Below are 13913 nucleotides of genomic sequence, written 5' to 3'. Positions count from 1 at the left end.
GAACTCCAACGAACTTTCGTTTAATTCCAGTGAACTCTAAAGAACTTTCGTTTAACTCCAGTGAACTCCAACGAACTTTCGTTTAACTCCAGTGAACTCCAGTGAACTTTCGTTTAACTCCAGTGAACTCCAACGAACTTTCGTTTAACTCCAGTGAACTCCAACGAACTTTCGTTTAACTCCAGTGAACTCTAAAGAACTTTCGTTTAATTCCAGTGAACTCTAAAGAACTTTCGTTTCACTCCAGTGAACTCCAACGAAATTTCGTTTAATTCCAGTGAACTCTAAAGAACTTTCGTTTAACTCCAGTGAACTCCAACGAACTTTCGTTTAACTCCAGTGAACTCCAACGAACTTTTGTTTTACTTCAGTGAACTCCAACGAACTTTTGTTTAACTCCAGTGAACTCCAACGAACTTTCGTTTTACTCCAGTGAACTCCAACGAACTTTCGTTTTACTCCAGTGAACTCCAACGAACTTTTGTTTAACTCCAGTGAACTCCAACGAACTTTCGTTTAACTCCAGTGAACTTTCGTTTAACTCCAGTGAACTCCAACGAACTTTCGTTTAACTCCAGTGAACTCCAGCGAACTTTCGTTTAACTCCAGTGAAACAAAAGTTCGTGAGTCATTTCCACATTTTAAAACAAAACATGCCGACATGACCGCCATTCGTTGGACAAGTCAATTGAGCGAAGTTCATGATGTAAGAGTACCAACAAGTTGGCACTGATGAAAAGTACACCACAATCTCAAGCCAGCCACCTTAACCGTCAAGCCAACATCAGGCTCAGTCCACATTCAAACGGAATCTTTTTTACAAGTCTTGCACCAGCCCAGCCATAAACCTCAAAGACCGTGCACGAACTGGGACCAGTATCACGAGGAGCACCGGAAAGTGCTCATCATCTCTGCGTACATAATAAATAGATGCACCGACAAGTACTTCCATCCAATGCCTTTTGCAGGATCCAGAGCAGGAATTTCGATTGTGTGGTCACAATTGCCGGCTCACGTTCCCAAAACATATTTGAGTCAGTCTGCCAATCCCATGTGCGCAACTTTAACCGTTCCCACACTAATGTGGCGTGCTCCGAGATGCAGCACCCCCTGCCGGCACTGCGTCACAAGGGCTGTGATGTGCGATCTTCGAGGAGAGAACTCCATGACGACTGAACGATTCTTTCCATCCTGAACAGACGACCTGTACCGGGATCCCTAAGTCTCGGAAATTTCAGAAAAAAGGTCACGCAATAAATATTCATGACAAGACGACAACAACAAGAACCATGGAAACCCGATGGAAGTTAAACTCTATTTGTGTAATGGCAAGTTGACTGGAGGGCAGATTATCGCCGCACGTGCTCCATATCGTTCGCAGTAAAAGTGCCCCAGAGGCATCTACGAATCGTAAAAGTATGTTGTGATCGCTGCTGTGGCCCGACGGGCGCGATGTGGAGCCGCGGAGGCAGGCGTAATGTTAAGGTAATTTCCGCGGTTACAAAGAGCGCGAAATGAAGGGAAAAAACGTTCTTTTTCCGTTCAAGATTTGTGTAAAAGTTTGTTTTTTTTTCAGCTTTCTACGAGTCGGTGAACACCGAGACCTCGTTATGTCGATATCACGTTCGTCCTCCCTTCGTGTTTGATTTAATAAATGTCGCTGATGATACATTGAACACTTCATCATCTCCAAAGGTCTGATCCAAAGGAATGATCCAATAGGAAATTTAAAGTTAAAAAATAAATAATCTGCTTTGACCCCATGTTACCCCAACTCCTCAACCCCCCCCCCCCCTCACCACGAGGAAACTGCCATGGTGATAGTGAGCGAGTTCGCTGTGTGAGTGGGGAGGGTGTTGAGTAGTGCGGTATCTCAAGGATCTGTATTAAAACCGGGATTACCTCCACCACCCAAAGTGGACGACGTTATGTTTTCACCCTGTCTGTCTGTCTGTCTGTCTGTCTGTCTGTCTGTCTGTCTGTGAGCAGGATATCACCAAAAGTTGTGGACGGATTCAGAGGAAACTTGCTGGATGAGTTGGGTAGGCGACGGGAAGAAGCTGATTGGATCTTGTTTCACGTTCGGATCCAAATCTGGCCGATAAGTGGCACGTGAATCGTAAACTGTTCGGCCTGGCACAGGTATGCGCTCCACTGAGCGCTGTTCTTGGTATTCATAATTTATTCCAATGATTTGGAAAGTAGGGTTAAAGTCAGTTTTCGAAGTGTGCAGATGACACAAAGCTTGGAGATAAAGTCGAGAGCAGCACATAGCGGGATTATCAGATTCAGGAAAGTCTAGAATCTAGATACTTTAATAGATTGGGCAAAAGATTGGCAAATGTAGTTTAACATAATCAAACACCAATTACTGCAATGTAGTCCCAAGAAGGAAGCAAGACATAACAACACACACACACACACACACACACACACACACACACACACACACACACACACACACACACACACACACACACACACACACACACACACACAGTTCTGGAAAAAAATAAGAGACCACTCCAAAAAAAAATTAAAATCAGCATCTCTACATGTATGGCAGCCATTCCATTCCAGTGTCTGTTTAATTCCAACACAGGCACACCTCATTCTAGTTAGTGAGGTACTGATGAGGTGATCACCTGAACTGAATCTTATTTAACAAGGAAAAGTATAAAAACCACTGCTGTGGTCATCACTATCCTCTTGCAATAGGACCAGCTGGATGGCAAAAACAGTGCTAGTAGTACCTCAATAGTAATTGGAATCAAAAAAATAACTATTGACCATGCCAAAAGAGTTGAAAAGAAAAGTTTTGAGTGAGGAAAAGAAGGGTTCAATTCTGGCTTTACTGGCAGAGGGATACAGTGAGCGTCACGTTGCTTCCATCCTTAAAATTTCAAAGACGGCGGATCAGAAGAACAAGGTCAAGCAGCAGACATTGGGGACAACAAAGCTTCAGACTGGCAGAGGGCGAAAACGACTTTCCACTGACCGGGATGACCACCAACTCATGTGAATGTTCTCAACAACCGTATGATGACATCAAGTGACCGACAAAAAGAATGGCAAACGGAAGCTGGGGTGAAGTGCACGGCGAGTACGGTTCGAAACAGGCTCCTCGGGGCAGGGCTGAAGTCGTGCAAAGCTAGAAAAAAGCCCTTCATCAATGAGAAGAAAAGACGAGCCAGGCTGAGGTTTGCAAAAGACCATAAGAATTGGACCGTAGAGGACTGGAGTAAGGTCAGCTTCTCTGATGAGTCCAATTTTCAACTTTGCCCAACACCTGGTCATCTAATAGTTAGACGGAGACCTGGAGAGGCCTACAAGCCACAGTGTCTCGCACCCACTGTGAAATTTGGTGGAGGATCGGTGATGATCTGGGGGTGCTTCAGCAAGGCTGGAATCGGGCAGATTTGTCTTTGTGAAGGACTCACGAATCAAGCCACGTACAAGGTTGTCCCGGAAGAACACTTTCTTCCTTCTGCTCTGACAATGTTCCCCAACTCTGAGGATTGGTTTTTCCAGCAGGACAATGCTCCATGCCACACAGCCAGGTCAATCAAGGTGTGGATGGAGGACCTTCAGATCAAGACCCTGTCATGGCCAGCCCGATCTCCAGACCTGAACCCCATTGAAAACCTCTGGAATGTGATCAAGAGGGAGATGGATGGTCACAAGCCATCAAACAAAGCCGAGCTGCTTGAATTTTTGTGCCAGGAGTGGCATAAAGTCACCCAACAGCAATGTGAATGACTGGTGGACAGCATGCCAAGACGCATGAAAGCTGTGATTAAAAATCAGGGTTAATCCACAAAATAGTGATTTCTGAACTCTTCCGAAGTTAAAACATTATATTAGTACTGTGTAGTTTAAAAATGAATATGAACTTGTTTTGTTTGTATTATTTGAGGTCTGAAAACACTGAATCTTTGTTGTTATTTTGACCAGTTGTCATTTTCTGCAAATAAATGCTCAAAATGACAATATTTTTATTCGGAACTTGGGAGAAATCTTGTCAGTAGTTTGTAGAATAAAACAAAAACGTTCATTTTACTCAAACACGTACCTATAAATAGTAAAACCTGAAAAACTGATAATTTTGCAGTGGTCTCTTAATTTTTTCCAGAGCTGTAAATATATATATATATATATATATATATATATATATATATATATATATATATATATATATATATACATATATACACATATGTTCACATCTATAATTCCAGCTGTGTGTGTGTGTGTGTGTGTGTGTGTGTGTGTGTGTGTGTGTGTGTGTGTGTGTGTGTGTGTGTGTGTGTGTGTGTGTGTGTGTGTGTGTGTGTGTGTGTGTGTGTGTGTCTGTTTGTCTGCGACCACCGTTTCTCGACAACCGCCGGTCCGATCTGATTGAAACTTGCCAGGAATATTGCAGGGGCCCTGAGTATGTGCCTTTTCAAGGTTTGATATTAATCGGACGAGCAGTTCCAAAGTTACGGCAATTTATCTGTCAACCAATGACAAGACATGGTGCTATGACGTCACAATTCATGTTTATTTATTTATTGGGTTTTTTTTGCACGATTGACATCACAATTCTTCTTCTTCTTCGTTTGGTATGATGTCACAATCGACGCTGGGGACCCGCGGATGTGCCTTTTCAAGGTTTGATATTAATCGGACGAGCGGTTCCCAAGTTACGGCCATTTTATTGCTTTTTTCAGTGTTGGAAAGGTGTATATATCGCAGCTGAAGTGTCGTTCCACCTTATCATGCCATTTTTTTCCCAAAGATATCTCAGAATAATGATAGCATATTAATCATAATAATAGCACAATAATTTGCAGTAATAAACAGAATAATGTGATACAATGACCAATGTATGTCAACCAATAATGACCTATATATTGTCTGTCAACCAATAATGACCTATATATTGTCTGTCAACCAATAATGACCAATAACATCTGTCAACCAATGACAGGACACGGTGCTATGATGTCACAATTAATGTTTATTTATTTATTTATTTTTGCACGATTTTTTTTTGCACGAGAAGTAAGGTCAGGTTCGATCTGTGACCTGCTACAGGTACCATGTAAACCTGTACTAACCTGCTCCATGGTCAGGTTGGCGGCGACTAAACCGTCTCCCCAACCAGGTTTTCTGGTGAGGAGGGTGTTTGGATATGGACACCCAGCAGGATTAAAAACAAAACCTGTCAAAGGGCGGAGGAGCTCCTTGTGAGCCAACGGCCATCCATATCTAGTGCCCAACTGTGTCTGCGGACGTCCTCCTGCAGTTGGGTCACTTCTTATTAGGAGGTTGGTGGCAGGATTTGCACTCCGGCCACCGTAAAACCCTTCATTCCGCAAAACGCAAAAACGCAAAAAAATCTGAAAACCCACTCCGTGGGAGTACCTCCTGTGCAGCTTCCCTTCGCAGGGCAGCTCACCGGATGACAGGATTGGGGCAAAGCCTTCGGGACCCCCAATCTTTGATGATAGGAGGGAAACCACGGGGTAACATCCCTGGGTCAGATTGCGGGAGAGTGTGTCGGAGTGGTGCTGAGGTGTCGTCCACCAGACGGCGGTCTCCTTGGGTTAACCTGAGGCGGTCCCTTCAGGTGGGTGCCTGGAATGTCCTATCCCTAAGAGAGGATGATCATCTGTCTCTGTTATCATCTGAGCTCAAGCGTTGGGACATCGGGATTGCAGCTCTCTCTGAGGTTCGGAGACCGGAATGCGGTGAGATAATGGTGGGTGGTTACACCTACTATTGGTCTGGTCGCTCTGATGGTTACCATACCCAAGGAGTTGCTGTAGCTGTGTCCAATAAGCTGACCCCAATGATAATTGAGGTAACACCGGTCAACGAGCGTATTATGAGATTAAGGATTCGTCACTCCTTAGGTGTCATTTCCCTGGTCTCTGTTTATTCTCCGACTGAGGCGAGTGATCTCACCGTGAAGGATGCATTCTACGCCACGCTCGAGTCTGTGGTTGATCGGTGCCCCAGACGAGATACACTTCTAGTCTTGGGGGATTTCAATGCATCGACTGGAACTGAGAGGAATGGTTATGAGGTGTGTGTTGGTTCCCATGGGTCTGGAACTATGAACCAGAATAGCACTAAGTTCCTTGACTTTGCAAGAAGTCATGGACTTAGGGTGGCTGGTTCATGGTTTCAGCGCCCACAAGCTCATCGCTGGACTTGGTATTCCAACGCTGGCGGTGTGGCAAAGGAGATTGACCATGTCCTCATTGACGGTCGTTGGATGATGATCCAGAACTGCAGGGTCTACCGGAGTGCTCAGTTCCTCAATACTGACCACAGGCTTGTTGTAGCAACTCTAAAGCTGCACCTTAAATCCTGGAGAATGGTACCATCCCAGCCTAGGCTGAATGTTGGCAAGCTCAGGGATGAGAGAGTAGCTGAGGAGTTTGCGAACAGGCTGAGTGGACACTTGGGCGGTCTGGGTGCTTTGGGGGGTCCTGAAGAGTTGTGGAGCGCCTTCAAGACCACTGTCCTTGATGTTGCCGGTGGATGTCTTGGAGCTCACCGTAGGGCAAAGAAGAATTTTGTCTCTCAAGGGACACTGGATACCATTGACCAGAGTCGCAGGGCCAGGCTGAATGGCAGAGCTGAGCTATTCAGGGAGCTGAGGCGTAAAACTGTACGTGCACTGAGGGTGGACAAGGAGGCCTATGTGCGAGGAATCTGTGAGGGGGTAGAGCATCACCTGTGGACAGGTGATTCTCGTCCCGCTTACAGGGGAATTCGCGCATTACGTTCATCCAAGCCCATCCCTCGGAGCACTGCAGTTCGAGCAGAGAGTGGTAGGCTCTTGACAGAGGAGTCTGAAGTGAAGGCCCGCTGGGCCGGTTACTTTGAGCGGTTGTACCAGGCTGATCCCCCAGCTGTCGAGTTGGACGTCAAGGGTGTTACAATCCCTGTTGCTGACCCTAGAATCAACTGTGGTCCACCTTCGCTTGTGGAAACACGGGCTGCGGTGAACCAGTTGAAACGGGGCAAAGCTCCAGGGATCTGTGGCATCCATGCCGAACTTCTCAAGGCTGGTGGAAATGCTGCACTCGTGTCGTTGCATGCAGTTTTGTGCTCTGCCTGGAACACAGGCATCATCCCAACTGACTGGAAGAGGGGCCTTGTTGTCCCTCTCTGGAAAGGGAAGGGTGATCGCCAAGACTGCAACAACTACCGAGGGGTGACGCTGCTCTCAGTGCCGGGCAAGGTCTTTGCTCAGATAATTCTTGATAGGGTTCGCCACCATCTGCTTGAGCACCAGCGTCCAGAGCAGTCAGGCTTTACTTTACACTGTAAAGCGTTCGATTCAGTGAATCGGGATGTCCTCTGGAGGATTCTTGGTCTTCGTGGGGTGCCACCAAAACTGATCGATCTGATGTCTGAACTCTACTCTGGTACTGAGAGTGCTGTGAAGTGTGGTGGTACCATCTCTAACTTATTTCCAGTTGTTACTGGAGTTCGTCAGGGGTGTGTACTGGCCCCCACACTTTTCAGCACTTGTATGGACTGGATTCTAGGGAGGATGTCGGAGAGATCAAGTTGCGGTGCATCGTTTGGGAATGTCAAGATCTCGGACCTTGATTTTGCAGATGATGCAGTCATCTTTGCGGAGACTTTAGACATCCTCTTGGGGGCCCTTGAGGTGCTGAATGAGGAGTCGGAGCTGCTGGGATTACGGGTTTCTTGGGTCAAAACTAAAATCCAGGCTTTCGGTGACATCTTGGATGCTGCTGTCCTGTCTGTGTCTGTTTGTGGTAAGGATGTTGAGGTCGTGGAGAGATTCACTTACCTTGGCAGTGATATTCATGTCTCTGCTGGCTGCGAGTCAGAGGTCAATAGACGTCTGGGTCGGGCCTGGGGAGTCATGGATTCACTGGATCATGGGGTGTGGCGCTGCCAGTACCTGTGCGGGAGGACGAAAGTCCGAGTCTTCAGGTCCTTGGTACTTCCAGTCTTGCTCTATGGGTGCGAGACTTGGACTCTGACCAAGGATCTGAGACGGAGACTTAATTCCTTTGGTACCAGGTCACTTCGGAGAATCCTTGGCTATCGCTGGTCGGATTTTGTGTCCAACGAGCGGTTGCTGAGAGAGACTCGGATGAGATTTGTTACCTGCATTGTCCGTGAGCGTCAGTTGCGGCTGTATGGACATGTGGCTCGTTTTCCTGACGCTGATCCTGCTCACCAGATTCTCTCAGCGAGGGAGTCTCATGAGTGGAAGAGGCCAGTGGGCTGACCACGTGCCTCGTGGTTGCAGCAGGTTGACCATCATCTCAAGGAGATGGGGATGGGCCTGGTATCTGCCTGGGGGATGGCCAGACGGAGGCCCCTGGAGTACCGGCGGAAAGTGGACGCAGCAACGCGCTGTTCTGGCACATGCTCCCATACCTGACCTGACCTGCACGATTGACGTCACAATTCTTCTTCTTCTTCTCCTTTTTTTGGTATGATGTCACAGTCGACGCTGGGGACCTGAGTATGAGCCTTTTCAAGGTTTGATATCGTTCTTCATCCGTTTCAGCTGTTTCCCAAGTGTTTCCCAAGGTTTGAAAGCTGTTTTTCTTAAGGTTTGAATTAATTGGTCAAATTATGAATTAATCCCAAGGTTTGAATTTTCCCAAGGGAAACAGCTGTTTCCCAAGGTTTGAATTAATTGTTGTGATTGGTAGACATTTGTGAATACATTTACAGAGAGAGGAGGGGGGAAGAGGGGCGAGAGAGAGGGGTGAGAGAAAGGGGGTGTCACAATTCAAGAGAGGGGGAGAGAGGAGGGGGCAAGAGAGGGGGGTGAGAGTGGGGGCGAGAGAGTGGGGGCGAGAGGAGGGGCGAGACTAGGGGGAAGAGAGGGGGGCAAGAGAGCAGGGGCGTCACAATTCTTTTTCTTCTTCGTTTGATATGACGTCACAATTGACGCTGGGGACCTGAGTATGTTTCCCAGGTGTTTCCCAAGTTATGGCGATTTATGATATAGTTGGTCCGATCTAATTGAAAAAATGCTCCAATCCAGTCGTCGTTTACGAGAGCGAAGGAACGAAGCTGCACCTACGGGCACGCACCTACGGGCCCGCACCTACGGGCCCGCACTAGTATATATAATTACCATTCCTTTCGTGCTGTAAAGGTGTAGAAGGGCTGCTGAGGCAGTTTAAATTGGCAAGTCCAGTCCTGGATGGGTCACCACTCCGACACAGGTTACCCTGAATGGTTGTTACCCCATTACACTGGAACTCATTTCACTGACCTCAGAAGGATGACAGGCTGAGTCAACCCTGCCTGGTGTTAATTCAACAGGAAACAGGGGCTTGAACTCATGACCCTTAGATACCAAGCCAGGCAACTTCACTGCTATCGCAATCTCAGGCTTTTACATTCATATACATACACTTAAACATACAAACAGACATATATAAACACACAAAAACTTATCTATTATGTACTGGTAAGTACTTACAAAAGCTATTATATTTGAAGTTGTAACCTTAACTTACAAGCAATTGACTGATTTCCCAACTGCCCGGATCATCAGGTGGGCACCGTTTTTCATTGAGGTTTCTGGGGATGGGAAGGAATAATGTAAATGTTCCATGATGCAAGGGACAATCTTGGAGCATTGACACAGTAGAAGGAGCATGTGATACACAGGAGGGGGGGCGAGGGTGGGGGGAAGCGCATGAGTTGACAATAGGTAAAGCGAACAGTGTTTTAAGTTGTATTCATAGGGGGATAAATTATAAATCAAAAGAGTTGATGTCAACACTGTGTATGAATTTTGTGAGGCCTCATCTTGAATATTGTGTACACTTTTGGTCATCACATCTGTGGAAGACCATATTTGCTATAGATCGGGTTCAGCGTCGAGCTACTAGATTGATTCTGGGCCTAGCTAGACTGAGCTATGAGAAAGACAGGACTTTATTCATTAGGAAGGAGGTGATTACAAGGGGATATAGTAGAAATGTTTAAGATAATGAAGGGTATAAACAAAATAATTCACTGCAGAAGAGGTTTGTTTTTTCCAGCAGAATAGACAGTGAAGGCCCAGTCACACCTTGATGTTTTAGCCAGCAATGGCAACGTATACAAATGTATGTAAAATGCTGGCTTACGCTGAACTTTTGATGTTTTTTTTTTTTTAAGATTCGGACGTATTCATAACGAGTTGGTCATATGCATAACATATTACTAATGGACACAGAACGTTTCGTTGTCTTCTAGATAACTTATACCAACGAATGCTTAGCCTGTTGTCGGCGTTCACAACCTATGCCCAACGATAGTCTAACTTATGCATAGCGCGCTGCACGTATCGCCGACGATCACGTGGCGTAGCCTATTAAAAGGCTGCCGCACAACGATTCAAATCATAACCGCCGGAGAAATGGAAGTGTCAACATCGCAGTCACACCTTGGCGATCTTGCCAGCGTATACCGACCTCTGAAAAATGCGTCTAAAACGTTGGCGCACATCGAATACGGTATGGGTAAGTTTGGTATACGTGAATAGAACGCTAAAGTACGCTATCATACGTCGTGGTAAGTGGAGTACGTCTTGTACTTTTAAACGTGTTAAACATTTTACGACGTACTTGCCGTATGCCTCACACGTTCCGCATGCGATGGGAATAAGTCGTACGCACGATATGCGAACGTTGGCACACGTTGACAAAAGTTACTTGTAAGTTACTCATAAGTCGAAACATGTTAATGTAATGGTTAGCGTCAGTGTTCCAGACTCCCTGTTTTGTTTTTTTTTCTTCGTTATGACAGTGATGTTGACACTTCGATTTCTAGTGCAGTTATAATATAAGAAAATTAATAGGCTGCCGCTCAACGATTTAAATCATAACCGCACTAGAAATCGAAGTGTCAACATGACCGTCATACCGAAGAAAAACAAAAACAAACAAAAAAAAAACCAGGGAGTCTGGAACACTGACGCTAACCATTACATTGACATGTTTCGACTTATGAGTAACTTACAAGTAACGTGTGTCAACGATTGTATAACGTGCCTACAACACGTTACTCATAGGTTAGAAATAAGTTTTGGGTACGCTAAACATTAACTCGACGTGTTTCGACTTATGATTAACTTACAAGTAGCTTGTGTCGACGTGTGTCAACGATCGCGTAACGTGCCTTCAACTTATGGCCAGCGTAGCGGAACTTGTGAGTCATATGCTGGCATAAGTCGTAAAATTTCAAGCATGCTAAAAATTGAGGACAACCGCAAAGTACAACGATGAAAGCCAGCGTACTACGACGTATGGCAGTGTTTTTCAGCGTGCTCTCAATGTTTCCAAAACTTACCCATAACGTATTCGACGTGTGCCAGCGTTTTAGACAAATTTTTCAAAAATCGGCATAAGCTGGCTAAAACGTCAAGGTGTGACTGGGCCTTGATCGGATCAAGGGCCACAATCTTAGAGTGAAAAAGAGGAGAATTAAGATGGGAGTAAGGAAGGAGTTTTCTCACTCACAGTAGTTAATGCATGGACTGGTCTCCCTGGAAAGGTAGTCACAGCAGAAACAGTGGATGGGTTTAAACTTTATTTTTATAGGTACCCAGAAGCATTGCAGTAAATGGAGTTCAGGCATATGGGCAGAATGGATCAGTAGCTGGGCTAAGGATGGGTAATTGAATCCACTAGAAACAATCGCTTGATTTAGAAAGTTACGTCTTCTTATTCTTATTTGTTTTAATGGTCACAACTATTCCCACGTTCTTGTGTGGTTGGCTGTGGGGAGCTTGGTCAAGTCTTTCATGAACTGGCTGGCCAGATGTGGCATTCAACTTAGGTTTGTACAGGAATTTGTAATGTTTTCAAGGTGCCGTCGATAGCTCGTCTACTTTCTCTGAAGGACACCGTGGAATCTTTAATGTCCATCAACAAATGCCTGCAGCTGCAACACCCAGTTTAACGTCCACTCGAGGATGATTAATCATGCTGCCTGTGAAACACCAGAGAGACAGTTTTTAGCTGGTTAGGGTAAGTCAGGTATGGGAGCATGCGCCAGAGCAGTACGTCGCTGCGTCCACTTTCCGCCGGTACTCCAGGGGCTTCCGTCTGGCCAACCCCCAAGAAGTTGTCTAGCCCAACTCCATCTCCTTGAGATGCCAATCAATCTGCTGCAACCACGAGAGACGTGGTCGGCCCATTGGCCTCCTCCACTCACGAAACTCCCTCGCTGAGAGAATCTGGCCAGCAGGATCAGCATCAGGAAAACGAGCTACATATCCATACAGCCGCAGCTGATGCTCAAGGACTATACAGGTAACAAATCTCATCTGAGTCTCTCTCATGAACCGATCATTGGAGACAAAATCTGACCAGTGATAGCCAAGGATTCTCTGAAGAGAGCTGGTACCGAAGGAGTTAAGTCTCCATCTCAGGTCCCTGGTCAGAATACAAGTCTCACATCTGCAGAGCAAGACTGGAAGCACCAAGGACCTGACGACTCGGACTTTCGTCCTCCCGCACAGGTAGCGGCAGCGCCACACCCCATGATCCAGTGAATCCATGACTCCCCAGGCCCAACCTAGAAATCTATTGACCTCAGGCTCACAACATGCGGAGACAAGAATATCACTGCCAAGGTAAGTGAATCTCTGTGTGACCTCAATTGACGTCCTCACCCCAAAAAGGTACAGACAAGTTTGCAGCATCCACTATGTCATTGAAAGCCTGGATCTTAGTTTTGACCCAGGAAACCCTTAATCCAAGCAGTGACTGCATTCAGTGACTCAAGGGCTCCTGTAAGGATATCCAGCGTTTCCGCAAAGATGACTGAATCATCTGCGACATCAAGGTCAGAGATCTTGACCTTACCAAATGATGCACCACAACTTGATCTCTCTGATCTCCCCCCCCCCCCCCCATAATCCAGTCCGTACAAGCGCTAAAAAGTGTGGGGGTCAGTACACACCCCTGGCGAACTGCAGTAACAACTGAAAATAAGTCAGAGATGGAACTACCACGCCTCACAGCACTCTCAGTTCCAAAGTTTAGCTCAGAAATCGGATTGATCAATTTTTCTTGCACCTCATGAAGACCGAGAATCCTCCAGAGGGCATCCTGATTCACTGAATGGAACACTTTGCGGAGATCAACAAAGGCTGCTGCCCCAGACAAAACTCTCATCTGTGTTCGGTGAAGACCTGAAGAGCAAGGATATGGTCAATCGTTGACCTCTTTGGTGTAAAGCCTGACTTTTCTGGGTGCTGGTACTCAAGCAGATGGTGGCGAACCCGATCAAGAATTACCCGAGCAATGACCTTGGCCGGCACTGAGAGCAGTCACCTCTCGGTGGCTGTGTAGCATGATATCTCGATATGAAGCATGATATCTCAAAAAGTTGGGGACGGAGTCAGCCGAAACTTGGTGGACACGTTCGTTGTTTGACAAGAAAGAATTGATTCAATTTTGTTGAAGATCCAAATCCGGATCTGGATCTGATGATTTTTAAATTGATTAGATTTTGGTGAAGATCCAAATCTGGATATGGATACCAGAATTATTTGATTTTTAAAGTGATTCTTCACCATTGAGAGAAAGGGCCAAAAAACGATATGGTACTGTATAGCATCATATTTCAAAAATGTATTTGACCCGATATGTTCTCGTGGATCAGGCATTACGTGGCGGAGGTATGTGCTCCACTGTGTGCCCTTCTAGTTTCAGAATAAAATCAACTGTTCCTCGAGGTTTCCTCTGATGGGTAGTGCATTTCATAGCAAAGACTCAACCATGACCACCAAGGAGCTTTCAAAAGACCTCCAGGATAAAGTTGTGAAAAGACACAGATCAGAAGATGGGTATAAAAAATATTTCAAAGACCTTGAATATCCCTTAGAGTACAGTCAAGAAAATAATTAAAAA

The 13913-nt window shown here is 45.8% G+C and overlaps 1 protein-coding gene across 6 annotated transcripts in view; it reads left to right on the top strand.

The window, feature by feature from the left end:
* The first annotated feature begins 1407 nt into the window (after positions 1 to 1407).
* LOC147008798 (prickle planar cell polarity protein 3-like) overlaps positions 1408 to 13913 on the top strand; it is a 56121-nt gene continuing 43615 nt past the window's right edge. For 2 of the 6 annotated variants that reach the window (XM_085864565.1, XM_085864567.1), the window contains exons 1-2: positions 1579 to 1695; positions 1990 to 2142. Coding sequence is in view for 1 of the 6 variants with exons in the window: in XM_085864564.1 (XP_085720690.1) it covers positions 1453 to 1485 (33 nt within the window). In the remaining 5 variants the exon portion in view is untranslated. Of the gene's footprint in view, positions 1486 to 1571; positions 1696 to 1989; positions 2143 to 13913 lie in introns of those variants that run through there. The other 4 variants (XM_085864566.1, XM_085864570.1, XM_085864564.1 and 1 more) reach the window with 4 other exon arrangements.

Source organism: Eptatretus burgeri, chromosome 18 (genome assembly GCF_056783735.1).
Source record: "Eptatretus burgeri isolate ZD-2024b chromosome 18, Ebu_testis_v1, whole genome shotgun sequence".
Taxonomy (NCBI): Eukaryota; Metazoa; Chordata; class Myxini; order Myxiniformes; family Myxinidae; genus Eptatretus; species Eptatretus burgeri.
Note: the sequence above shows the minus strand (reverse complement) of the source record. Positions and strands in the feature narration are given on the sequence as shown.